The sequence below is a fragment of the Phyllobates terribilis genome, unplaced genomic scaffold (genome assembly GCF_046119375.1).
Source record: "Phyllobates terribilis strain yellow unplaced genomic scaffold, ASM4611937v1 Scaffold_2__4_contigs__length_985480577, whole genome shotgun sequence".
NCBI classification, from domain to species: domain Eukaryota; kingdom Metazoa; phylum Chordata; class Amphibia; order Anura; family Dendrobatidae; genus Phyllobates; species Phyllobates terribilis.
The window spans coordinates 157,961,706-157,988,941 of NW_027362762.1; the positions used below are offsets into that span (position 1 = coordinate 157,961,706).

The window sequence follows — 27,236 nt, forward strand, 5'->3', positions numbered from 1 at the left end:
TCGACATCCGCGACGCCTATTTGCATGTTCCTATCGGCAGGGCTCACCAGCGCTTCCTGCGTTTCGCCATAGGTCAGGCCCATTACCAGTTTGTGGCCCTACCATTCGGGTTGGCCTCGGCGCCCAGGGTTTTTACAAAGATTCTGGCGCCGCTCATGGCGCTCCTTCGAAGGCAAGGAGTTACGATTCTCCCCTACCTGGACGGCCTGTTAATTGTGTCGCCCACAGCGGAGGAGGCGGTGACAGCTCGCGATCTCTCCCTTCAGCACCTGGAGGACTTTGGGTGGCTGGTCAATTTGAAGAAGTCGTCATTGGAGCCGTCGCAGTCAATCCTGTTCTTGGGGATGCATTTCGACACGGTACGAGCAGTGGTATCCCTGCCTCCGGACAAACAAGTGAACCTTCATCACCATGTCCAGGCTATGAGGTCGGCGTTGGCGATGTCCCTTCGGAAGTGTATGCGCCTTCTGGGTCTGATGGTGGCGGCAATGGAAGCGGTACCGTTTGCACAATTTCATTCCCGGGGTCTCCAAGATCTTATTCTGACCCGTTGGGATCGATCGCCGGCTTCGCTGGATCGCTGTGTCGGTATCTCCCGCAGGGTGCGAGAGTCTCTTGGATGGTGGTTACGCCCAGAGGCTTTATCCCTGGGGAAATCCTTCCTCCTCCCACGGTGGTCGGTCATTACCACCGATGCCAGCCTGACTGGCTGGGGGGAGTTTGGAACGATCTCTGGGTTCAGGGGGTCTGGTCATCAGAGGAGTCGTCTCTGCCGATCAACATCCTGGAGTTGAGAGCAATATTTCTCTGCCTCCGACATTGGACGGTCCCTTTGAGCAGTCTGCCGGTCCGGATTCAGACGGACAATGCGACAGCTGTCGCGTATATCAACCATCAGGGCGGGACGAGGAGTTCCAGACTCATGATGGAGGTCTCTCGGATCCTGGTATGGGCCGAGTCCAGGGTTCCAGCCATCTCCGCGATTCACATCCCAGGAGTGCTGAATATCACGGCGGACTTCCTCAGTCGCGAGCAGGTGGATCCCGGAGAATGGAGTCTTCATCCGGAAGTTTTTGCACTGCTGTGCTCCCGTTGGGGGACTCCCCAGGTGGACTTGATGGCATCCAGGCTGAACGCCAGGATTCCGACGTTCATGTCCAGGTACAGGGACCCGGAGGCTGTGGCGGTAGATGCTCTAGTGGCCCCGTGGGACCAGTTCAAGCTGATCTACGTGTTTCCGCCGGTATCCTTAATTCCTCTGGTGATCCGGCGGATCAAACTCGAACGAATTCCTGCGATTTTAGTGGCGCCGGATTGGCTGCGGAGGGCGTGGTATTCAACATTAGTGTCTCTTCTGGCGGCGCCTCCGTTTCAACTGCCTCTTCGCCCGGACCTGTTAACCCAAGGCCCCATTCGTCATCCGGACCTGAAGTCGCTTCGTTTGACGGCGTGGCACTTGAGACCGAGATCTTGACCCGTCGTGGGTTTTCGGCCGAGGTCATTGCCACCTTGCGGGCGGCAAGAGGTCCAGCTACGTCTAGGATTTATCACAGAACTTGGGAAGCCTTCTATTCATGGTGTTCTGGATCGTCAAGGAACCCGAGGGTGTTTTCCATTCCCAACTTCTTGGCTTTTCTGCAATGTGGTTTGGCCAAGGGTCTGGCGGTTGGTACCTTGCGGGGTCAGGTATCTGCACTATCCGTGCTTTTTCGGAAGGCTATTGCCTCGCGCAGGGACGTGCGTTCGTTTTTTCGCCGGGTTGCACGTCAGTTTCCGCCTCGGAGGGCGTTAGTGGCTCCTTGGTGGCTCAATCTAGTCTTGGAGGCTCTTCAGCATGGGCCGTTTGAGCCTATAGATTCAGCTACGCTTTACTTGCTTTCTTGGAAGGTGGTCTTCCTGGTGGCGGTCACCTCTTTGAGAAGGGTTTCTGAGTTGGCGGCACTGTCTTGCTCGCCCCCTTTTCTGGAGTTCCACTCGGATCGCGTGGTGCTTCGTACCCGTGGCGACTTTCTACCTAAAGTGGTGTCGCGTTTCCACATCAATCAGGACATCGTGTTGCCCTCCCTCTGTCCGAATCCGAAAAGTCCAAAGGAGCGATCTTTGCACTCGTTGGATTTGGTGCGGGCCTTGAAGTTCTATCTTACAATCACGCTGGGGTTTCGGAAGTCGGACTCTCTTTTTGTGATTCCTGCTGGTCGTCGGCGTGGTCAGCGGGCTTCCAAGGACACTATAGCTCGGGGGATATGTTCGGCTATCCTGGAGGCGTACCGGCTCAAGGGCGAGCCTTGTCTGGTTAAGGTTCGAGCTCATTCCACGAGAGCTGTTGGTTCGTCATGGGCTCTTCATCAGGGGCCCTCGGCAGCGCAGCTCTGCCGGACGGCTACCTGGCGCTCCGTTCACACTTTTACTAAATTTTATAAAGTGGACGTGAGTGCTTCCGCCGATGAATTTTCGGAAGGGGTTGTGTTGTTCCGCTGGTGTTGTCTGCTCTTCCTTAGCTTGTGTACGGACTGAAGGACATGGGAGTAGGAGGAACCTAAGCTGGAGGGGCCGGTCGTCACTTTTTCTAATCTGAGGTGAACTATCCTGTGGGGTTCCGCCTACCCACTAGTAATGGATCTGTGCCTCCCTTCCTTCCTTCGCTGAAAAGGATTTTACAGGTAAGGTCTTACCAAAATCCGTCTGTTTTCAGCATAAATTTATAATGGAGGAAATCTTCGGGCAGATTAGATTTTCTCCACAGCCGTTTAATGGTTTCAATGTGTTCTTTAACTTTCCCTGTAAGCTTGATAGAGCGTTTAGCTCTTTCACTGAACTATGGACAGATATTCTAAACATTCTTCATCATTCATATGTCTTGCAAAGACTGTATAGTTTTTCCCCCTAAGCCATTGTAACTCACAGACAGAATAGCTATGCATAGTGATAAGAGCTGCTGGATTCTAGCAGGGAGGAGGGTGTGCTATGATGCTTCGCACACACACTCTGATTCCTTATATGCTGTGAGCAGACATTCTGAAGTCTCTTGAGGCTACGTGCCCACGAAGCATTTTCCAAGCGTTTATGCTGTGGAATTTAAGCAGCGTAAATGCTTGGGAAACGCGTGGTAAACCGTCCCCCATGGTCCCCAATGACAAGCCGCAATGTCAATGCTCATGCTGCATTTATGCTGCGCTCAAAAATCCGCAGCATGTCCATTAATTTTGCGGACACGCAGCGTAATCGCCGCCATTGACTTGCATTGGACCGCGTGACATAAGCATCACTGCATGTGCACAAGCGGATATCACACGGTTCAATGTGCAGATGGTACCCAGGTCTGGAGAAGAAGAGATTCTCATCCAGACTCGGGTACCATAGAAACGGTAAAAAAAAAGAATTTTAAATAAAAAATAAAGAATATACTCACCTTCCGATATCCTCCCGGTGTTTTCTCCCCTCTGTCTGGTCTGCTCTATGGGTCGCGGTGGTGTGAAGCACCTGCCATGACGTCATTGAGTCATGTGACCTGTCACATGGCTCAATGACGTCACCGCAGGTGCTTCACACCACCGCGAGCAGTGCAAGAGACCGGACACGGCAGAGAAAACACCGGGAGGACATCGGAAGGTGAGTATAATCTTTTTTTTTTATTTTTTACCATTCTTATTCTTTTTTTTTAACTAACTTGGTCACACTACTATAAATCCATGCCGGTTGCATGGATTTATATAGTGTGAACAAGCTGTCAAGCACTTTTCCAAGTGATGCTAAAATCGCTTGGAAAAGCGCTTGATAACCCGCATGCGGAAATGCATGCGAAAACGCTTGGCAAACGCTTCTACCGGCGGGAAAAACGCATGTAAAATCTGCATGCGTTTTTCCTGCGAGGGAGAAGCGGAAAAAATATGCAGCATTTCTGCATCGTGGGCACATAGCCTTAAAGCAGATTACAGCTTCTATACAGATGTATCTGGCAGAAGTCTTTTTTTACTATTCTGACTCCATAACTAGGCTACAAGTGTAGGGCACTTATGACAGTTTCTAGGCTGCCTCAGTATGAACCAGTACTTACACATAGATATAGATATAAACAAATAGCTTGAAATCAACTGCAGCAGGCATGTATGAAGATTCCAGAAGAATATTTATTTTTTACCTGCATTTTTAGACAGCAAGTGCTATAAAGATAGATAATAGAGACAGACAGGCAGGCAGGCATAATTTCACAACCCCCCAACATATAATAAAATTGCACCCTGTAGAGCTCATTAGACAGCTTTTTATGATTAAATGAATGAAAAAACGACCCCCTCCCAATTTTTTTTGTAACCAGCAAAGGTAAAGCAGACAGCTGTGAACTGATTTTTATCATGTTGGGAAGGTCCATAGTTATTGGGCCTTTCCCAGCCTAAAGATACCAGCCCACAGCCACCCCAGAAGTGGCACATCACATTAGATGCACCAATTCTGGCGCTTCGCCTTGGCTAACCCCGATTGTCCTGATGTGTTGGCAATTGGGAGGGATTGATGTCAGCTGTGTAGTGTCCAAAAACACAGCTAACATCAAGCTCTGGTGATAGTAATGGAGAACTACATCAGACCTGAGTGGATTTTTTTTTTTTTCAATAAATGGTGAACTAAGGAAAGTGTTTATTTAAAGGGGTTGTGTCACCATAAAGAATACATTTAAAAACTAAGCAGAAAACATGGAAATAGTTTTGTAATTTACAGTTATTGCAAATTATGCTCTGTTCAAAAAAAAAAAAACAAATCTTTCATCTTCTGAAGTATGCCCCCCCTGGCGAAATTCCATTCAGTCCTCCCAGTGGCCGATCATGTGCAGTTCCGGTTATCATAAGGGTTCCCCACCCCCAGTGTCCACAATGCATGCGAGATGCTCCCTACACCCACACAGGTATGACAGCATACGCAGGCTGCAGATTGCGTAGAGGCTCAGGAAGCGTGTTCAGCGCTTTTGCCCCCTGCGCTCACACAGGTCTGACATCTGGGTGAGATCGTTCTGCTTCACATGCATGCAGCCAGAGCTGTGAGCGCAGGGGTGGGGGATGAGAGTTATTCCTTGTATGTGGTATTATTGTTCACTATGTGGTCTGATCAGAGTGCCAGTATTTGTCCCTTGTACATAGTATTATTTGGTCACTATGTGGTGGTGGTGGTAATATATTATCGAGTATTTGTCCCTTGTATGTGGTATTATTGGTCATTTAAAAAAAAAAGTGTGACACATTCACTTAAAAGAAAAATGAATAAAATATACCTAAAAATAGTATTAGATATTTTAAGAAATATTTAAAAAGGTTAGAATATAACAGGACCCAGCCGAAAGAGTTTCCTTGTCGTGGTTGTGGCTTAAAAAAAAATAATAAAAAAATCTTGGCGAAAACAAAAAGCTGTTGGTTATGTATGTCATATGGTGCTCAATCGGAACTGTTAGTGTGTGATTAGTGAAGATGTGGTGCAGAAGTGGAAGGTTTGAGGGGTGGAGCCTGTTGCACAGCTTCTGGATACCCACAGTTGCAGTAGAAAACTTCACAGAGCAGATTACATGGGATAACAAGCTTTTACTTCTCAGAACATGAGGTAAAGGAAAAAACGCAGTCACTCAGTACTGCACCAGTAAGTAAGAACAAAACAGAAAGTACAAGAGAGACTTTTTTTCTTTTACAATACAGTAAACAAGGAAACTTTACACAACATCGCCATCTGTCAGATCAGCATAAAGTCCTCCTTCACACAAACAAAGAAGTCCACGACTGTTGCATATACCAACACCCTTTCTCAACAGTAAGGACTTATTCAGTCAAACCTAATTTCTTCATTAGTTTCTGATGTTTTTCAGCATTCAATGCCTTTGTGAAAACGTCTGCTGTCATATCTTCAGTTGGACAATATTCTAATTTCAGGATTCCTTGTTCCTGATGGTCCCTCAAGAAATGATACTTCACCTCAATGTGCTTGGTTCTTGGGTTAACTCTTTCCATCTGAGCAAGAACAAGACATCCCTGATTGTCCTCATTTATTTTTGTTGGTTCCAACTGTGCTTGTCCTAGGTCTGTTAGCAATTGTCTTAACCATAGAACTTCTTGACTCGCATGCGCTGCTGCAACATATTCTGCTTCTGTTGACGACAGCGTTACTATTGATTGTTTTTACTAGGCCAACTAAGAGAAAGAAAAGATAGCCACTGGTAGATTTTCTGTCAGTTGGATCTCCAGCCCAATCTGCATCAACGTATCCAGTTAAAATGCATTTATCACTTGTAGGCAGTTTCAGTTTAACATTCCTGGTTCCTTTCAAATAACGCATTATTCTCTTCACAGCATTCCAATCTGCTTTATTTGGCTTGGACACTTTTCTACTCAGAATTCCTACTGCTGCTGTCATGTCTGGCCTTGTAACAGTCGCTAGATACAGTAATTTTCCTATCGCCATTCTGTACTCTTCATTATTTGGTAACACATTTTTCTCACTACTCATCTCTTTAAGATAATTAGTTTCCATTGGAGACTTTGCTGGTTTCGCATCCTTCAATCCAAATGTTTCGGTTATGTCTTGAATCATGTGATGTTGATTAAGTAGGAAACTTCCATCTTCTTCTCTTTCTATCTGTATTCCTAAGTACTGTTTCACATTTCCCAAGTCTTTGATCTCGAAATGTTGATTCAGGATTTTTTGTATGTCCTCTTTATCCCCTTCTTTTTCAAAACAAACTAAAATGTCGTCAACATATATGAGTACATAGATCCATTTTTGTGTACAGGCAAAGATCAGCATTGCTTCCTTATAAATTTTTCATTTGTGAGCACCTCTGGGATTTTATCATTCCACGCTTTAGCAGCTTGTTTTAAACCGTATATAATTTTCTGTAATTTGCAAACCATGTTTGGGTTACTTTCATCTTTGAGTCCTGGAGGTTGTTCCATGTAAATATCTTCTGTTAAACTTGCATTCAAAAATGCTGTCTTTACATCCAGATGTTTCAGTTCCATTTGTTTCATTGCTGCAACTGCAAACAAAGTTCTTATTGTAGTATGTTTGACAACTGGAGCAAATGTTTCATCATAGTCTTCTCCATATTTTTGAGAATAACCTTTAGCTACGAGTCTTGCTCGGTATCGTTCAGCTGTGCCATATGTTCGGTACTTTACTTTAAAAACCCATTTACATCCTATAGCTTTTCTTCCTTCTGGTAATTTTGTTAGTGTCCATGTTTTTGAGTCATGCATGGATTTTATTTCTATTTCTGTTGCCTCTATCCATTTATTGACTTCTTCTTCAGGAAGTCGAGATATGTCTTCCCAAGAGGTAGGCTCATAAATTTTACTTGTACTTGCCTTGTATGAAAGGCGTATTGGTGGTTTTCCTTTGTTTTCGCTTATTGAACGTCCTGGTTCTGTGTCTGTTTGTAGTTGTATCTCTTCACTTTCAGTATTCGGTTTTTTATTAATTTCAACTTCTTTTTCATCAGATATTCCTTCAGCTATATCATTGCTGTTTTTCTCATTTTTTGTTTCCAATGAAATCATAGTGTCTTCATTTAGATCCTCAATGAATGTCACACTGTTACTCACCATAACTCTGTTTTGGGATCTAGGATTCTATATCCTTTGCAATTTTCACTATATCCAATAAATATTCCTTCCATGGACCTATTTTTAAGTTTGGAACGTTTTTCTGTTGGAATGAGTACAAAAGCTTTGCAACCAAAAACTCTTAAATAATTTACACTTGGTTTCATACCTTGCCACAGTTCATGTTTTGTTTTTTTTTCAGTTTTCTAGAAAAAGTTGGTTCTGTAGATATGTAGCGGTCATTGCTGCTTCATCCCAATATTTCTCTGATAGTTTGGAATCTGTCAGCATACACCTTATCATTTCAGTCAGAGTTCTGTTTTTCCTTTCTGCTACTCCATTTTGTTCAGATGTGTATGGAACAGTCTTTTGATGCTCTATACCATTTTTTCTTAAGTAGTTTTCTATTTGGTGTCCTGTGAATTCACCTCCATTATCACTTCTAATGACAATTGGCTTCCTCTGAAACTTGTTATTCGACTTTGTCACGGAGTCTACTAGTTTATTGAAAAATTCGCTTTTGTTCTTGATCAAATATGTGACTGTGTATCTTGAGTAGTCATCTATAAAAGTCACCATATATCTATTGCCTCCTGATGTAGTCACTTTCATGGGTCCACATACATCAGTATGCACCAAATCAAGTGATTCTGTAGCTTTAAGAGCATTTCCATTATCTTTTTCAGTAGAAGAATCATTTGTTTGTTCTTTCCTTCTTTGATATTCATCTATGAGTCTGGTTTTCACAAACGCTAATGTAATGCCTATTTCATGTCTTTTCTCTAGTGCATTTATCAAAGCAGTATATGAATCCAGTAAACTGCACAATAATATTGCTGCTACATGGCTTTCCTTAATATTTTCACCAATTGATCTCAGCTGTGATATCACTTCCATAATAGAGAATATATGCTTCTGCATGTCATTGTCTGCACTTAGTCTCATACTGTAAAGCTTTCTTAGCAGAAAGAACTTGTGATTTAAGCTGGGTCTTTCATGTAGCTTTATTAGTGCTTCCCACATTCCCTTTGCTGTGTCCTCATTCCTTATGTGGATTAATTGAGCATCATCCACTAATAGGCTGATGGTAGCTCTTGTCTATTTTTCTTATGCCATGTCTGATTATCTTCATCAGGTCTAGCTGTAGTGATTACTTCTCATAAATCATCTTTAGACAATAACATTTTTACTTTGAATTTCCATAACTGGTAATTCTCATTATTCAGCTTAGCTACTGTGAGTTTTAGCTCTGTGCTACTTGTCATCTTTAACTTGTCTTACTTGTTTGGTGAGAATTGTACGGAAGAATTCTTTATTCACCAGGGTCTTGCTAAGAGTTCCGGTGTCCTGGGTGTCTAGGGTCATCAGTGCCTAGGCCCATAACCTGTTGCACAGCTTCTGGATACCCACAGAGTAGATTACATGGAATAACAAGCTTTTACTTCTCAGAACATGAGGTAAAGGAAAAAAATGCAGTCACTCAGTACTGCACCAGGAAGTAAGAACAAAACAGAAAGTACAAGAGAGACTTTTACAATAAAGTACAGTAAACTTTATACAACATCACCATCTGTCAGATCAGCATAAAGTCCTCCTTCACACAAACAAAGAAGTCCACAACTGTTGCATATACAAACAGAGTCGGGGCAAAGTCTCAAGGGAGCCCAAAAATTTTGCCAGTATGGGGCCCAGAAATTCCTGGTGGCAGCCCGAGTTAAGTACACATAGATTGATATAACAGCGCAGTCCACTACAAGTGAATGGAGTGTAGTACAGCAACAAGCAAAATTAAAATTTGGGACTTGTATTTGTTTCTCGCTTGTTGCAGTACCCTAGGAGGTTGCACTGCAACCCCATTCCCTTGTATTACACTGCAATGTAGTAGCAAAAGAATGATTTGTCACATAGAAACTTGTAGTGTAGCCCTAAAAACTTTATTTAAAAAAAAAAGCCTCACTAAATTTAGAATGAGGCGCACAGTTCTTTTCAGGAAGCCATTGAGTGGTTGCAGCTTAGCATTCATATAGTACAAAATGTAGGCATCCTGTAAGGTTGCTTTTACACTGCTTTTCTCCACGGTAATGGGTCCACAGATGGGGCTTGTGTCCAAACCGCCCCCGCTAAACAGTATTTGGACGTATGCGCCAATTGTATGGACAGAGCATGCGTCATTTTCGGTTATATATGCCTCCTGAAAGCACAGGCTACTACATTGAGTATTCACCTCCAGTAGGCATATGTGCCCGAAAGTGATGCACGATCAAGCTCATGTTCGTGCTGCCAGCACCATTATAGTCTATTGCCCCACAAGGGCATACCTCCGAATACCACTTTGCGGGGAAAGGGTTCAGGCTCAAGCCCCAACAAATGTGAATAACACCACAATATGAAAGCAACCTTATTCTTTTAGCAAAACCAAGATCACTGTACAATTTTGTTTTTTATATATTTAGAAGACTTCTAAAAATTCTGCAAGTTGTTAAAAGCCTTTAGCCAGCTACTCAGTAGGTTAAAGATTATGTCAATTCTACTAACCAAGCTCACAGCAACATAAATTATGTTACCCTCTTCAAGCCATGGCCATTTTCATTCTTTCCTTCTTCCAAGGTCCATAACTTTATTTTCTTATTAACGGGGCAAAAAAAAAAAAAAAAAAAAAAAAAAAAAAAAAGGGGTGAATTGAATTTTTTTTTTTTTTTTTTTTTTTTTAAATTTATGAAAGAAAAAAAAAAAAAAAAAACATTTACTACATTGAATAGTCCCCATAAAGCAGTGTTCCCCAACTCCAGTCCTCAAGGCCCACTAAACAAGTTAGGTCTTCAGGATTTCCTTACACCTGCCCAGGCGATAATTCCATCACCTGGGCAATATTAAGGAAATCCTGAAAACATGATCTGTTAGTGGATTTTGAGGACAGGTACAATGGGGGGGGGGCCCCCCCATCAGTCATGTCGATGGGCGCGTGGAGTGATGCACCTCCCAGCCGGCATGTGTTAAATCCTGCTCTTAATCTGACAGTGGCATTTAACAGGCCAACATCCATGGGTGTTCAAGGCACATGATGGCTGATCAGGGAGTCAGCTTAGGATGTACCGATATGACATAAGGAATTAGCTCATTTTTCATCTTAAACAGTAGCAATCTTTAATAAAAAAACACAACTATGCATAAAATGTTTATTAATAGGCTGTAATAAGTTACTGGAATAATACAATAGTTAAAAGTACAACATGTAATAAAATATTAATTCTCCAGATCAATGTCAAATGAGCAGGTATGCTGATTGGCAAAGTATTCCACTAGCCGTCTGGTTGTAGCACTCATTTCCTCATCTAGATAGTCAGCAACAACAGTTGAAAACTTGCGCTAGAAGAAAACCAAAGAACATAAAATCAGTTTCCTAATGCAAAAAAATAATTACAGAAGAGCAACATGTAATACAGTTAAATGTCAGATGTTGCCATTACTACATTAGATGTTACTAACAGTATTACAACTTATTAAAAGTGACAACAGCAATTTTAACCTAGTCTTTTGCCATAATGGGCGTTTCCCCTCGCCCACTGTCAGCAGGCAGAAGAAGCACCACATAGCCAATTAAACTGCAAGACAAGATGCATTGGAAAGTAGTGTGATTTTTTTTTCCCCCCTAGCTTACCTCCCCACTAAAATAAAACCGACTATACACTGAAATACAGAAACTAGCCACAGCAGGCTTTTCTTTTTGTAAATATAAGAAGTGTAACAAATCACCCATAATAAAAATGGAATATGGTCCTAGAAGCCCATGACCTATTATATAACCATCTCAGGCTGAATTTTACCTCAAGCTGTTTAAAGCACCAGCTCAGAGGCACCCGTTAACCAACTTGGCTCCATTACCACAATCCACTACCTGCAGTCCCTTTCCAGTCCTTAACTCAGGTGTTCACACCCCCCCCCCCCACACTTAATTGAAATGTACTTGAGGGGGTCAAGACAGGTGGGTTCCCCACAATAAAAGTTTTTCACCCCTTAAATTTTTATCCCTTCACATCCTCACAGCAAGTTCTATGCCCTCCAGTATGACCGGACTCCACATATCCAGCCTAACGGCATTGAGATGACCCTATCTCCTTCAAAACTCATGTGAGGCATCCTGAAGTATTAGACGTCCTACATTTCCATTAACTTTTATCCTTGCCTTGTCCACTCTTCACAGACATCACCCCTTTCCAAACCTTCCTCAGAATAATGTTGCCCAGAGTAGTTGCTGTGTAGTCGGACATGCCCAGATCAAATTTAGTGTCCTTTATCAATTCCCAAAAACGGTCTCTTCCTCAATTACTCCAAATATGTAGCATCAATTTATCAAGGGCTTGATCAAATCTGACAAACGGTGGAATGCCACCAGATTATGGCCTCATCCCTCAGGATTCCTGAAATACCCCTTGGAAAAGAGAAGCGGTGGAACAGAAATTATGCTCCTTCAGATGAATCCCAAAAAGGTGACACCCTAAGGGGAGGCATTGAAAAATCCCACGTCATACGAACCAATGCCACCTTTTTTCCAATTTTTCTGAGAACATCTCAGGAATCTGTAAATGCCAAATTCAGGTTTGAGCAAACAATTAAAATTTTCCAACAAACGGAATCCAAAAATCTTCCACAAAACCATTCTCGAAAACAAAACCCTATCCGCTGATGAAACTGTTAATCATACCTTAACCACCCTTGATCCCTGTACACCCTAAGCCTCACCGATCTAGTCCTTATAGCAAAAAAAAAAAAAAAAAGCACATAACAGTTTAAGAGCTTTTTGTCAGATCACACTAGCCATGGTGGCAAATGCCTGCAGCCAGTTGTAGAACATATGTGGAATCAAATTATCTTTTTTCTTCATCCTTTTTAAAGTCTATCAAGAATAAAAACGCTCCGACAGCAATAGCAAAAATTATCTACTTAATTTTTTTAAAGTTTTCCCCCAATCATTGATGACCTATCCTCACGATAGGTCATCAATGTCTGATCGTTCGGGGTCTGACACCACCCCTCAATTGTGGAGCTGCTCAGTCTTCTGATTGTGGCAGGGCACTGCGAATCCGCCTCCTATTCAAGTCAATAGGAGGCAGATATGCAGTTCCCTGGGAACCCAACACTCCTGGTCCAGACACCTGTGCTGAAGTCCTCATCGAAGGGGAGGCTAACTCCTCCCCCCGTCATGCAGATGGATTCCTCCCAGGCAAGGTACGGTGGGAGGCCAGCCCGCAACCTCACCTACAGGAGAAGGGCTTCTTCTGGACTTGGGCATACCGGAGGCCTAGTGCTTCATGGCTGCTGAACTCTGGGGTGATCAGACCACATGGTCCTCCTGGCTCCCTGCATCAGGCTCTGCACCGACACCTGCAGTCAAATGAGATCCAAACCCCGGCAGCGTTTCAGCTGCTGAAACACCGTGTCCATTTTCAGAGAGGCCAGGGAAAGTGACAGATTTTTCCTCCTTAGCTTGTGCCCAAAATGGCTGGCTCCTGCAAGTGGATGCCATCTTATAAGCCTTCCTCCTTCCCCAAGGATGAACCCACCCTAGCCAGCCCCAAAATTACTTAACCCTTGCAGTGCTCAAGCCCCCTAATCACCTCATTTCCCACCACAAACCCTGTCATGTCAGCCTCACTTTTTTGCCAGAGAAACACAGGCTAAGCACAGACTGATTTTTGTAGGCCCTGGAAAGTCAGTTTTTCTATCGAGCATATCTGTGAAGTGGTATGGAATGCGATAGAGCTATACAATTAAAATTAGCAATAAGTAAATTTTACATACAGTACCAGTCAAAAGTTTGGACACCTAGTCAGGTTTCCTTGTTCTTATGAAAATGTGCACATAGATGTTTGACTGAAGGCAGCAAAACCATGGAGGAACACATGTGTTCCATGTTAGAATTCTCAAAGTATCACTTTACTTCAATGACATCTTCACGCCACATTGACATTCCCTCAAGTAGCTTCATAGGGTAGTCACTTGGAATAGCTTGCCAACAGTCATGAAGGAGTTTCCAGGGGTGCGGAATACATGTTGGCTGCTTTGCCTTGACTCGGCCATCCAACTGATCCTAAACATCTCAGTTGGATTGAGGTCAGATGATTGTGGAGGCCATGTCATCTGGTGCAGCACACCATCCCCATTTTTTTTGGTTGCATAGCCTGAAGGTGTGTTTTGAGTCATTAGTATATCGCCAGACAACTGATGGTCCCACCAAGTAAAAATCAAATGGGATGGCATGTTGATGCAAAATGCTGTGGTAACCATGTCTTGAATTTAGGAAAAAAACAAAACAAAAAAAAACGCATCACCAGCTAAGTACCTCCACACCTCTCCCTCCATGCCTTGTGTCCTTCTGATGCTTGGCTCAAACAAGACTTGTTTGTGATCCTCAGTATTGGCTTATTCACAACAATGCGACCATAAAGGTCTGCTTATCATGGTCTACTGCATAAATCAATGTTTCACATCAAGCACAAGTGCAGTTATCCAACATGTCAATTTGCATTTTATGGGGCAGGTAACTGATGAACTTATCCTCTGCAGCAGAAGTCATTCTTGGTCTTTTCCTGGAGAAGTCCTCATGAAAGGCAATTTCATCAAAACAATTATTTCTAATGACTGAAAAGTTGCTAGAACCAGGCAAGATATTTTTAAGTGCAGACCAACTGACTTTCATGTCTAAAAGTATTGATGGACTGTTCATTCTCTGCTTAGTTAAGAAGTTAAGAGATTCTTGCCAGATTCCGGCTTAGAATAGTTGGGAACTAAGACTCAGCATTGTATGGAATAATATGCCAACACTACCTCTGCAGAATACACTTGATGGCTGTTATTTCACAAATGAACTTTTGACAAGGTATACTCATTTATTGGAAGACATTCGAGGGACTACCTGATGAAGCCTCTCCAGACGATGCCAATGGTGCATAAAACGGTCAAAGTAAAAAGAGGCGCACTTTGAAGAATTTAAGTTATAACCCACATCCTGGTTTGGTTCACTCCGTGCTGGATTAAGTGGAAATCATTTTTGACCTACAGACATGTGTGGAGGACACATTTATCTAGCAAATGTGCTGAAAAGTAAACTGAAGCTGCAGGACAAAGTGTGTGACATGCCAGGAGTCTAGAAGTGTGTGCATTTTCCTTCAGCTCATGTATTCAAGACTGTCCTATTAGTATTTAGGCTTATCAGAATAAAACAGAAGTGGCAGAAACTTTACAATGAGATGCCATTACCACATTCACCTCCCCGAAATAAAAAGTGGTCCCAAAGCATTCTTTTAATTGTTGTCGCATCTTAAATTTGTAAAAACAAGCATTTTTTCTCTTATTAAAGATACTCAAGACCTGTGGGATGTTCAGCTCTATTGTGAACTGCCCAAGTTACTGGCCACCTCTGCAGTCACTAGTCAAGTAAGAAAGGAGAGCAATTCTTGCAAACTATGGAAAATACATACATGCTTGTAAGTGCAGCTCTGACGCTGGCCAATTTTTGTATCTGCTCAGCTTCAGTGCTCCTGCACTCCTCTGATGCTACAGAGGAAAAAAAGTTACCTCTGCAAAATCAGAGTGCACAGTTTGGTCCAGTGGCATGGGTGACCCAAACTGTCAATCAGGAGACAACTCCCCAGTTCTGAAGGCAAAAATATGGGACAAACTCCAAGGTACGCTAATGAGACCCTTAAATGGCTAGTATAAAAAGTAGTACTTTATACTTTTCCTTGTATTGGAACCACTCCTGTATCCAAAAAACCTCTAATGCAACAACTTTTATATTATGGATTCCATAATTCTAAGTCTTTGAGGAATAAAACTCTATATAAAAGTTTGTTATGGGAAGTATCTAACCACACATTAGAAACCTTTTAAAATCAATGCAGAATTTGGCAAATAATTCCTTACATAGAATGTCTTAATACGAAAAACCTCGAGCCTCAGGAGCTCTTCCATTGTCAGGTCACCTGTATTCTTAGTCAGAGACAAGAAGCCACAGGTGACAGAACGCTTGGAGTGTTCAGTCCTGTAGAAGACAGTAACATATGCATTCTCTTAGTGCTAGAAAATAACTGTTCTCTCCAATGCAATACAATATACAGGGTTCAAACTAGCTGAAATTAGAGTTTTATAATTTAAGGGAATCTGTCAGCAGGTTTTTGCTACCCAATCTGAGAACATTATACAGGGTCAAATATCCTAATCCTAGCGATTTATCACTTACTGCAGTTTTGATCATTTTTTTTTATCCGCTGCAGATCAAGCAGTTCTCTGAATGTTGAGCTCTGCAATCAATGGCGTGGACAGGGTGATACACTCAGTGCACAGAGCTGAAATAGGCAGAAAGCAGTTTATCAGTGGTGGGATTATACAGAGCTCATGGATATCGAGGACTACATGCCAGCAGGATTAATAATCCACTAATGATAATCTGTTTTATCAGCAGGAAATCATCAGAACAGTGAGACATTCCTGGAATCAGGGTCTCTGTCCCTGCATTATGCTGCTCTCACATTAGGTGGCAAAACCTTAAGTTTATGTTGAGTGGCCCAGTGTGTACAATAAAATGTAAAGTACATTGTAATTACCACTGATTTGCATGAGAATTGGGCCCAGTCTTCATTCAGTGGAGATAATCCCCCCACAACAAGCATGGAAAGTGGACTGGCTCATTAATTTGAGGTTTCAATACTAAAGTATCCACTCCTACGCATTCAAATCTGGGTATATCTGCAGCACCAGGCAGTAGCCATTACACAGTGGATTACAGTGCAGATCCACTACTGCCAACATTGACAACTGATTGGTGATATTGAAGACTTTTGACAAAGGCATTAGCAATGGAACCTTTCAGTGTAATATGTAGTCTGCTCCCACTGCAGAGCTGTGCGTGATAACGTTTCCACTCAGCTTCAATCTCACAAGCAGCCAGTGTTCCAATACAGCAGAGCTGTGGGAGCTGCAGCAAATGGGTTTGCAAGGAGAAAATTCAGTTGTGTTACTTACATGTCTAACACTGGTAACTCCCCTTTTATTAAAAATAAGCCCTGGAGGCAGATTCATGTCTAACTCCTAGCCCTGAACAGCTTATTTACATGCAAGAAAAATATAAATCTTCAGCTTCCTATGACCTATATGCCCATATAAACAGCTTAGGAGGGACAATCCTACCGACAGATTTCCTTTAAAAACTGCATCAAGTTATCGTTGTGCAAGTCTAGAATAAACTTAAAAAAAAAAATAATAATCTGATGGAGGCCATAGGTCACTTACATGACAGAACATTTTGCAGTCTAATTTGTTAGACGTGGATAAAATGCATGAAGGCAACATTTTCTATTATACTGAAAGTTCCATTACTACCATGTGAAAACAGCCTAAAGTTTGCACTTTTCTCATTGTACTTTCCATAATGCTGCAACAAAGTATCCATGTGATTGGGAGGTTATGTACTCACAAGGGATCATCATCTGGCTCCCAGCCCTCCAGCTCTTTTAGACAGAAAAAGCAACAAGCCACATCAGGCTCGTTCTCAGTCGGGCAATGCACGAAGCCTGCTTTGGCCATCTAAAAAAGAAATAAATATTATAAGAAGGGTTTTAACTTCCTTATGCCCCATTGGTTTGATCACTCCATTTAGCCAAAATGTTCCCAGATAAAACCCTCATGATTTTAGAGCAATTCCATGAAATATACCAAGAACTCACCAAAAATCTCATGTAGGATATACTAAAGACTAAAGAGTGAGGAAACAAGACGGGAGCAGTAAAGATACATTCAAATGTTACAGCTATTAACAGCGGGGTGCCCAGAACTAGTATTAAGGCCAACAAATAGCATCCCAACCAGTCTGCTGTTATTAGGTGCCATCAGGCAATAGTATTTCAGTTCTACGCAGCTCCTTTAACCAGGAATGGCTTTTGGGGAAAAAAAAAAAAAAAAAAGTAGAGGGGAAAATGGAAAAATTCCGCAGTTCGCGGTCTACAAGCGCTGTGTATCATGTAGAACAAGCGGTGTTTTGGGGAATTGAAGAGCAGGTTTATTTTTATAGCAGGGTGTGAGGTTTTTTGTAAAATCTCATCCACTTCGCTGGCATTGTAGTCAACAGTATACCTACCACATGGCAATGATAGAGTAAATGGTACAAGTCCCAAAACATGCCCTAGCCCCACACTTACATTCTCAGGCGTGCACTTGCAGTTTTCTGTGAAGGGCCAGTCTGTAAATGTGCACAGCCGCTTGTTATAGTCATACATTATTCTGAAGTCCTTCAGGTGCTGCAGTACCTGCATAAACCTTTTATTTGCCAAATGCATAATTGTAATTACAGTGGTCTGCCTTCTCCTACACAGATTTTATGGAGCTGGTCATGTGACACACCCTAATTGTGAGCAGCTGTCAGTTATCCCTGTGGGGGCTCTCACACACCTCATCACATCCAGGTGTCCACACTTTTTTAGGACACAGTCACACAAAGCTTTCTTTATGTGGCCTTTAGGCTGTGTGCCCACGTAGCATTTTTCAAGCGTATATGCTGCGGAATTTCCGCAGCGTAAACGCTTGAAAAACGCATGTATATCCGCACCCCATGTTCCCCAATGGGATTCCGCAAGTTCTATGCACATGCTGCGGATTTTTCCGCAGCGTTTATGCCGCGTTCAAAAATCCGCAGCATGTCATTTAATTTTGCGTTTCCGCAAGCGGAATTGCCTTTGTCCAATGCATAAAAAACGCAAGGCAATTCCGCATGTGGAAAATGCGTGATAAACGCGTGAAAAATGCGCGATAAACGCGTGCGGAATTCCGCATGCGTTTTTCCGGGAGAGGACTTGAATTTATGCAGCAGAAATTTTCTGCTTCATAAATGCAACGTGGGCACATAGCCTCAAAGCGGATTCTGATTCACAATTCATGTGAAAAAAACAAACAAACACTGGCTATGTTCACACGTTGCGTTTTTTCAGCAGGCAAAACCTGCTCTTTTGGCATTAAGGCTGTGTGCCCACGTAGCATTTTTCAAGCGTATATGCTGCGGAATTTCCGCAGCGTAAACGCTTGAAAAACGCATGTATATCCGCACCCCATGGTCCCCAATGGCATTCCGCAATGTCAATGCCCATGCTGCGGATTTTTCCGCAGCGTATATGCTGCGGTCAAAAATCCGCAGCATGTTCATTCATTTTGCGGAAGCGCAGCGGAATCAATGTGCGGATGGTACCCAAGTCTGGATGAGAGGAGACTCTCATCCAGACCTGGGTACCAAAGAACCTGTAAAAAAAAGAATAAAATAAAGTTTATACTTATCTTCTGATGTTTTCCCTCCATCGCGCTGTTGTCTGAAGGACCTGCCACGTCATTGAGTCATGTGACCCACCACATGACTCAATGACGTCACCGCAGGTCCTGCACACAACAGCGTGAGCCGCTCAAGCCTCCGGACGGGGCAGAGAATGCATCAGAAGGTGAGTATAAAGTTTATTTTTTTATTTTTTACCTTTCTGAACAAGTTGTCAAGCACTTTTCCAAGTGATGCTTGGAGAAGTGCTTGATAACCCGCATGCGGAAATGCATGCAAAGACGCCTCACAAACGCTTCTACCTGGCGGGAAAACCGCATGTAATATCCGCATGCAATTTTCCCGCCAGGGAGAAGCGTAAAAAATATGCTTCAGGTCTGCAACGTGGGCACATAGCCTAAAAAAGCAACCTCAAAAAAGCAGTTTTTACTGCGTTTTTTGCACTACCCATTGATTTCAATGGGTGAAAAACGCTGCAAAAACTGTGAAAGAAGTGACATGCTGCATTTTGCAAAAACGTAGATCTTTGACAAAAAAGTCAGGAAAATAGCAAGCTATGTGCATGAGATTTCTGAAATCTCATAGACTTTGTTGGTACTGTAAAACACAGCTGAAAATTTTCATAAAAAAAAAAGCTGCAAAAAAGCAACGTGTGAACATATCGGAAGGCTATGTTCACATGTGACGTTTTTTATGCAAATTGAAAACTGCTTTCTACAATACCAGCAAAAGCTATTTTTCCCTGACTGATAGAGAAAACTGCTGCATTTTTGACAAGTGCAGCATGTCAATTCTTTCAGCATTTTTTCATTATAAAAAGCAATGAGAAAGTGCAAAAATGCTGCAAAAACACAATCATAGGTTTTTGCTGCTTTTTAGGTGAATAAAACTAACTTTATTAAACATGTACTGTGGACAATCGACACCAAAAAACACACCAAAACCTACTTTTTGTTAGCAGCTTTGTTTACTGCCAAGAGAGCAGTCCTTGCCTGCGGAAAAAAACGCAGCAAAAACGCAATGTGTGAACATAGCCTAAATACTCTTTGAATACTCTTCCTATTGATTTCAGTGAGAAAACATGTCTATAGTGCACATGGTACTGTAGTCTTCCATGTGGAAAAAGAAGCAACATGGCAATTCTTCAGGCTTTTAAATGCCCCAAATTCCATTAATAAATCAAGTGAAGCTGAAAAAAAACACCATATAAACAAAAACGCTTAAAAAATTCACCAACATTTTTTTTTCATGTGATTTTTCAGACAGAAAAAAATATATAAAAACACATTTCCTATAGGGTATATTCACACATAACAGTAAAGCTGCATTCACACAAGCATATATAAAATCATCCAATTTTCATACAGAAAAAAATAGTCAATTTTCCTTTCAGTTGTCATCCGTATGGCATCCATTTTTACACATCAGTTATCAAAATTAAGACCAAATTTCCTATGTTAATAGTAGCTATGTATCTATAACAGCTGGATGCTATACGCTTGATCTGAGTGCTGTCCATGTGATCTCAGTTATTCATGGACAACGCTTGGGCCGAAAATACAGTCGTCTGAACTTGTCCAATGGCAGGTTTCACACAACAGGTTTTTTTTCTCATAGATCAAAAACAGTCCAAGTTTTTTTCAGTGTCCTGCAACCATTTTTGGGTTACTTATCAGTTGTTACAATCATTGTTGCATCTGATTTTCTCATATTTAAAAATAAATATTTTTTTTCCTACCATTAAACAATAAAATCTGGACAGCACACAGATTTTTTTTTTACTGGACCATTGGCGAGTTTGATCCCAAACATGGATCACAAAAAGACATTTCTCTGCTTTTTTGTGTGTGTACAATCAGACCACAAATAAAAGGTCATATATAGGCACATTGGTTGTAATGGGTCAATGAGCTATCCATAAAAATATCAGAGGGCATATGTACCAAAAAAAAAAAAAATCGATGTGTTGAACCAGCCTTAGGGTATGTGCCCACGTTGCGGAAATGAAGCAGAAAATTTCTGCTTCATTTCCGCATGTCCTCTCCCGGAAAAAGGCATGCGGAATTTCGCAAGCGTTTATCGTGCGTTTTTCGCACGTTTTCGACATGCGGAATTGCCTTGCATTTTTTATTGCATTGCAAAAGCAATTCCGCATGCGGAAGCGAAAAATTAAATGACATGCTGCGGATTTTTGTGCGCATCAAAAACGCTGCGGAAAAATCCGCAGCATGGGCATAGAACTTGCGGATTCTCATTGGGGACCATGGGGTGCGGATTGACAAGCATTTTACAAGCGTTTCTGCTGCGGAAATTCCGCTGCAAATACGCTTGTAAAACGCAACATGGGCACATACCCTTAGGGCGTGTTTAGACGAGCATATAATACAGACGTTTGCTGGCTGTGTGCACCATGGACCGCACACGGGCTTAGTATAGCCAGTGCTCCAGTGCACATGGCCAGTCTTCCATATGGAGCAATGGTCTGCATGGAAATAATGGCAGCGCGCACTATTTTAGTCGGATTTAACAGCAAGCAGCTCCTGCACTCATCCGATATGTGGACGACCACACAGAGCCAGTCAGATCTGCAATTTTAGTATGATCATCTGAGCCTGGCCTAAGTCTTGAATCACACCAGTGCATAGCATCCGATGCGAGAGCTTTGGATGCGATATGCTAATGACACTCGGCTCCAGCTCTGTTGCGAGCGGGAGTCGATTCTCTCGCAGGAGAAAATCGCAGCATCGGAGCAGAGGAGAAGGAGAAAGTAATTTCTCCATCCCCTCCATTTCCTGTCTTGGCGGATATCAGACTGCATTGGTGCAGTCTGATGTTTCACATGCACCCATAGACTTATATGGGTGCTCGTGAGCTAAGTCTCGCTGCCATTGTTCTCTCATGCCGAACTGGCATGAGAAAATAATCGCAGATGTGAGGTGCCCCATAGAATAACACTGGTCCAAGTGCTATGCGATGTTTTATCGCATAGCACTTGGCCACTCTGCAAAAACTATGTGCACATGCTAAATGGAAATGCTTTATCTTATGTAATTGTGGCATATGGGATTGCATTTAACCACATGCAATGTGATTAGTTTGTGATATTGTGGCTGTAAAAACTACAGCCATTTTTGTTCTTGTTTTGCCATTTTCATACAAAATAAACTGAAGTCTCTCTCCTTTGCTGACAAACATGACTGAGGTTAAATTCACACTTGTGTTAGAACCTTGTAAGGGCTCATTCATACAAATTAACAACTTCACCCCCAGGCTATTTTCCATTTTTGCGCTTTTGTTTTTTGCTCCCCTTTTCTTCCCAAGTCATAACTTTTTTATTTTTCTGTCAATATTCTTTTATATATTGGTAGATCGGGCATTTCTGAACGTGATGATACCAAATATGTGTATATTTGATTTGATTTAAACTTTTCTACATTTTTAAAATATTTTTAAAAACTTGTTTTTTTACTTTTCACTAGCTTCAATAGTCTCCATTGGATCTGTGATAATCAGATCGCCTGTGTGTAGCAGAAATGCTCACTTGCTATGAGCGCCGACCACTGGGCAGCGCTCATTGTGTCCCTGCAATAATAACCACAGGGGTCTCCTGCAGACTAGTGTTGAGCCACCCCCGTAGTGTTCGGGTTCGGTTCGGTTCGTCGAACACCGGGATGTTCGAGGAACTGTTCGTCGAACTGTTCGTCGAACACCTTAGAACACCGTCGAACACCGTTAAAACCAATGGCAGGCAAACAAAAACACATAGAAACACATAGAAAACACCTGCAAAGGTGTCCAAAAGCTGACAAACTGCTCAGAAGACACTCTCTTTAAAAAAGCCAGCCGGCAAATTCAGCAGCGGCATACACCGGTACCCGACAATTTAGACAAGAAGGAATAGAGCATCACACATAGATTAGATAGATAGAAACATGTCAGTCACACATATAAGAAGCACAGTGACAGTGTTGGTTACTGCACTTGTCATTTAGTGTAAAGGATTTATTAAAAAAAATATTAGTGTTTTCATGCACCGTCTCTTTAAAAAAGCCGGCCGGCAATTCACCATCTGTACCCGACAATTTAGAACAGAAAGAATAGAGCTTCACACATAGATTAGATAGATAGAAACATGTCAGTCACATATATAATAAGTACAGTGAGAGTGTTGCTTACTGTACTTGTCATTTAGTGTAAAGGATTTATTTAAAAAAATAATAGTGTTTTCATGCACTGTCTCTTTAAAAAAGCCGGCTGGCAATTCAGCAGCGGTACCCGACAATTTAGAACAGAAAGATAGAGCATCACACATAGATTAGATAGATAGAAACATGTCAGTCACATATATAATAAGTACAGTGACAGTGTTGGTTACTGTACTTGTCATTTAGTATTAAAATAAAGGATTTATTATTAAAAAAATTGGCGTGGGGTTCCCCTTAATTTTAGGCTCTAGCGGAGGTTAAGCAGATGGCTGGGGCAGATGTTTGAAGCCTGGGAAGGGGGTAATACCCACGGAGCTTCCCAGGCTACTAATATCAGCCCCCAGCTGAATACATAGCCTTTACTAGCTATTAAAATGGGGGACCCCCCAAAAAAAATGACGTGGGGTCCCCCCTAATTTAATAGCTAGCAAAGGCTAGGCAGACAGCTGGGGGCTGATATTAATAGCCCAGGAAGGGAGCCATGAATATTGGCCCCCTCCCAGGCTAGAAACACCAGCCGTCAGCCGCCCCAGAAATGGCGCATTCATAGGATGCGCCAATTCTGGCACTTAGCCTCGCTCTTCCACGCTGCCCTGGTGCGGTGGCAGGGGGTAATAGGGTTGGGGTTGATGTCAGCTTATAATGCCAGCTGACATCAAGCCCAGGTTAGTAATGGAGAGGCGTCTATAAGACACCCCCATTACTAACCCCATAGTCAAAGTTAAAAAAAACACAAACACCCAGAATAAAGTCCTTTAATTGAAATAAAGACACAATCCTTTATTGTTCTAAATTAAACCATACTTACCATCACGCCCATTCCAGCTGAAGCCAACGATCTCCTGCAATAAAAGAAAAATAATAAAGCAACCTCATCCTTACCTTTCCATGGTTCCCACGACAGCTTCAGCTCTGCTACATCGAGATGACAGGCTGGACCGCAGCAGAACGCTGCCATCCAGCCTGTCATCCCGCAGACACTGAGAAGCGCAGGCTTGCTTGCTCTGCTCAGCGTCTCTCTGTGACGACATCCAGATGAGCCGAGTTCATGTCCAATGAACTCGGCTCACCTCATGCACGTCACTGACAGCGTGGGAAAATTCTCACGCTGAAGCGCTGATTGCAGGAGAATTTTCCCACGCTGTCAGTGACGTGCAGGAGGTGAGCTGAGTTCATTGGACATGAGCTCACCTCATGCACATCACTGACAGCGTGGGAGAATTCTCCTGCACTCAGCACTTCAGCGTGAGAATTTTCCCACGCTGTCAGTGACGTGCATGAGGTGAGCCGAGTTCATTGGACATGACCTCGGCTCATCTGGATGCCGTCACAGCGAGACAGTGAGGAGCGCAAGCATGCCTGCGCTTCTCAGTGTCTGCGGGATGACAGACTGGATGGCAGCGTTCTGCTGCGGTCCAGCCAGTCATCTCGATGTAGCAGAGCTGAAGCTGTCGTGGGAACCATGGAAAGGTAAGGATGAGGTTGGTTTATTATTTTTCTTTTATTGCAGGAGATCGTTGGCTTCAGCTGGAATGGGTGTGATGGTAAGTATGGTTTTATTTAGAACAATAAAGAATTGTGTCTTTATTTCAATTAAAGGACTTTATTCTGGGTGTTGTGTTTTTTTTAAATACTTTACTAGAAATTCATGGCGGTCATGTCTAATACTGGCGTGACCCCATGAATTTTGGGCTTGGGGCCAGCTGATAATACCAAGCTGGCCCTAACCCCTTTATTACCCAGTGAGCCACCGCACCAGGGCCCTGGATGAGTTGGGTACAGCGCCAGAAGATGGCGCTTCTATGAACGCGCCATTTTCCGGGGTGGCTGCGGACTGCAATTTGTAGCGGGGGGGGGGGCCCAGAAAGCTTGGGCCTCCCTGCGCTGCAGATTCCAGCCCCCAGCTGCCTAGTTGTACCTGGCTGGACACAAAAATAGGGCGAAGCCCCACGTACTTTTTTTTTAATTATTTCATGAAATTCATGAAATAATTAAGAAAAAAAGGCCTTCCCTATATTGTTGTGTCCGGCCAGGTACAAATAGGCAGCTGGTGGTTGGGGGCAGCCCGTTCCTGCCTGCTGTACCTGGCTGGACACAAATATAGTGCGAAGCCCCACTTCAATTTTTTTTAATTATTTCATGAAATTCATGAAATAATTAAGAAAAAAAGGGCTTCCCTATATTGTTGTGTCCGGCCAGGTACAAATAGGCAGCTGGTGGATGGGGGCAGCCCGTTCCTGCCTGGTGTACCTGGCTGGACACAAATATAGTGCGAAGCCCCACTTCAATTTTTTAAAATTATTTCAGGAAATTCATGAAATAATTTAAAAAAAATTGACGTGGGGCTTCGCACTATATTTGTGTCCAGCCAGGTACAGCAGGCAGGAACGGGCTGCCCCCAACCACCAGCTGCCTATTTGTACCTGGCCGGACACAACAATATAGGGAAGCCCTTTTTTTCTTAATTATTTCATGAAATAATTTAAAGAAAATTGACGTGGGGCTTCGCCCTGTTTTTGTGTCCAGCTAGGTACAACTAGGCAGCTGGGGGCTGGAATCCGCAGCGCAGGGAGGCCCAAGCTTTCTGGGCCACCCCCGCTGCAAATTGCAGTCCGCAGCCACCCCGGAAAATGGCGCGTTCATAGAAGCGCCATCTTCTGGCGCTGTACCCAACTCATCCAGGGCCCTGATGCGGTGGCTCACTGGGTAATAAAGGGGTTAGGGCCAGCTTGGCATTATCAGCTGGCCCTAAGCCCGAAATTCATGGGGTCACGCCAATATTAGACATGACCACCATGAATTTCTAGTAAAGTATTTAAAAAAAACACAACATCCAGAAAAAAGTCCTTTAATTGAAATAAACACACAATTCTTTATTGTTCTAAATTAAACCATACTTACCATCACGCCCATTCCAGCTGAAGCCAACGATCTCCTGAAATAAAAGAAAAATAATAAAGCAACATCATCCTTACCTTTCCATGGTTCCCATGACAGCTTCAGCTCTGCTACATCGAGATGACAGGCTGGACCGCAGCAGAACGCTGCCATCCAGCCTGTCATCCCGCAGACACTGAGAAGCGCAGGCTTGCTTGCGCTCCACAGTGTCTCTCTGTGAGGGCATCCAGATGAGCCGAGTTAATGTCCAATGAACTCGGCTCACCTCATGCACGTCACTGACAGCGTGGGAAAATTCTCCTGCACTCAGCGCTTCAGCGTGGGAGAATTCTCACAATGAAGCGCTGAGTGCAGGAGAATTCTCCCACGCTGTCAGTGACGTGCAGGAGGTGAGCTGAGTTCATTGGACATGAGCTCACCTTATGCACATCACTGACAGCGTGGGAAAATTCTCCTGCACTCAGCGCTTCAGCGTGGGAGAATTCTCACGCTGAAGCGCTGAGTGCAGGAGAATTCTCCCACGCTGTCAGTGACGTGCAGGAGGTGAGCTGAGTTCATTGGACATGAGCTCACCTTATGCACGTCACTGACAGCGTGGGAGAATTCTCCTGCACTCACCGCTTCAGCGTGAGAATTTTCCCACGCTGTCAGTGACGTGCATGAGGTGAGCCGAGTTCATTGGACATGAACTCGGCTCATCTGGATGTCGTCACAGAGAGACGCTGAGCAGCGCAAGCAAGCCTGCGCTTCTCAGTGTCTGCGGGATGAGAGGCTGGATGGCAGCGTTCTGCTGCGGTCCAGCCTGTCATCTCGATGTAGCAGAGCTGAAGCTGTCGTGGGAACCATGGAAAGGTAAGGATGAGGTTGCTTTGTTATTTTTCTTTTATTGCAGGAGATCGTTGGCTTCAGCTGGAATGGGCGTGACGGTAAGTATGGTTTAATTTAGAACAATAAAGGATTGTGTCTTTATTTCAATTAAAGGACTTTATTCTGGGTGTTTGTGTTTTTTTTAACTTTGACTATGGGGTTAGTAATGGGGGTGTCTTATAGACGCCTCTCCATTACTAACCTGGGCTTGATGTCAGCTGGCATTATAAGCTGACATCAACCCCAACCCTATTACCCCCTGCCACCGCACCAGGGCAGCGTGGAAGAGCGAGGCTAAGTGCCAGAATTGGCGCATCCTATGGATGCGCCATTTCTGGGGCGGCTGACGGCTGGTGTTTCTAGCCTGGGAGGGGGCCAATA

At 43.2% G+C, this 27,236-nt stretch overlaps 1 protein-coding gene across 1 annotated transcript; it reads right to left on the reverse strand.

The window, feature by feature from the left end:
• Positions 1-10,817: 10,817 nt before the first annotated feature.
• LOC141244860 (baculoviral IAP repeat-containing protein 5.1-like) lies at positions 10,818-17,905 on the reverse strand. The gene is made up of 4 exons (XM_073669020.1): positions 17,768-17,905; positions 17,047-17,156; positions 15,498-15,615; positions 10,818-10,940 (listed from the first exon to the last, which is right to left on the reverse strand). The coding sequence occupies exons 1-4, from the start codon at positions 17,903-17,905 to the stop codon at positions 10,818-10,820; spliced, it is 489 nt and encodes a 162-aa protein (XP_073525121.1).
• Between the last annotated feature and the right edge of the window lie 9,331 nt (positions 17,906-27,236).

Coding starts and splice junctions, on each gene's coding strand:
- LOC141244860 (XM_073669020.1), bottom strand. CDS start 17,905: ATGCATTTGGCAAATAAAAGGTTTATGCAGGTACTGCAGCACCTGAAG. Junction 17,157..17,767: donor GCAAGTGCACGCCTGAGAAT/GTAAGTGTGGGG, acceptor TTTCTTTTTTAG/ATGGCCAAAGCAGGCTTCGT. Junction 10,941..15,497: donor TTCGTATTAAGACATTCTAT/GTAAGGAATTAT, acceptor GTTTTCTTCTAG/CGCAAGTTTTCAACTGTTGT.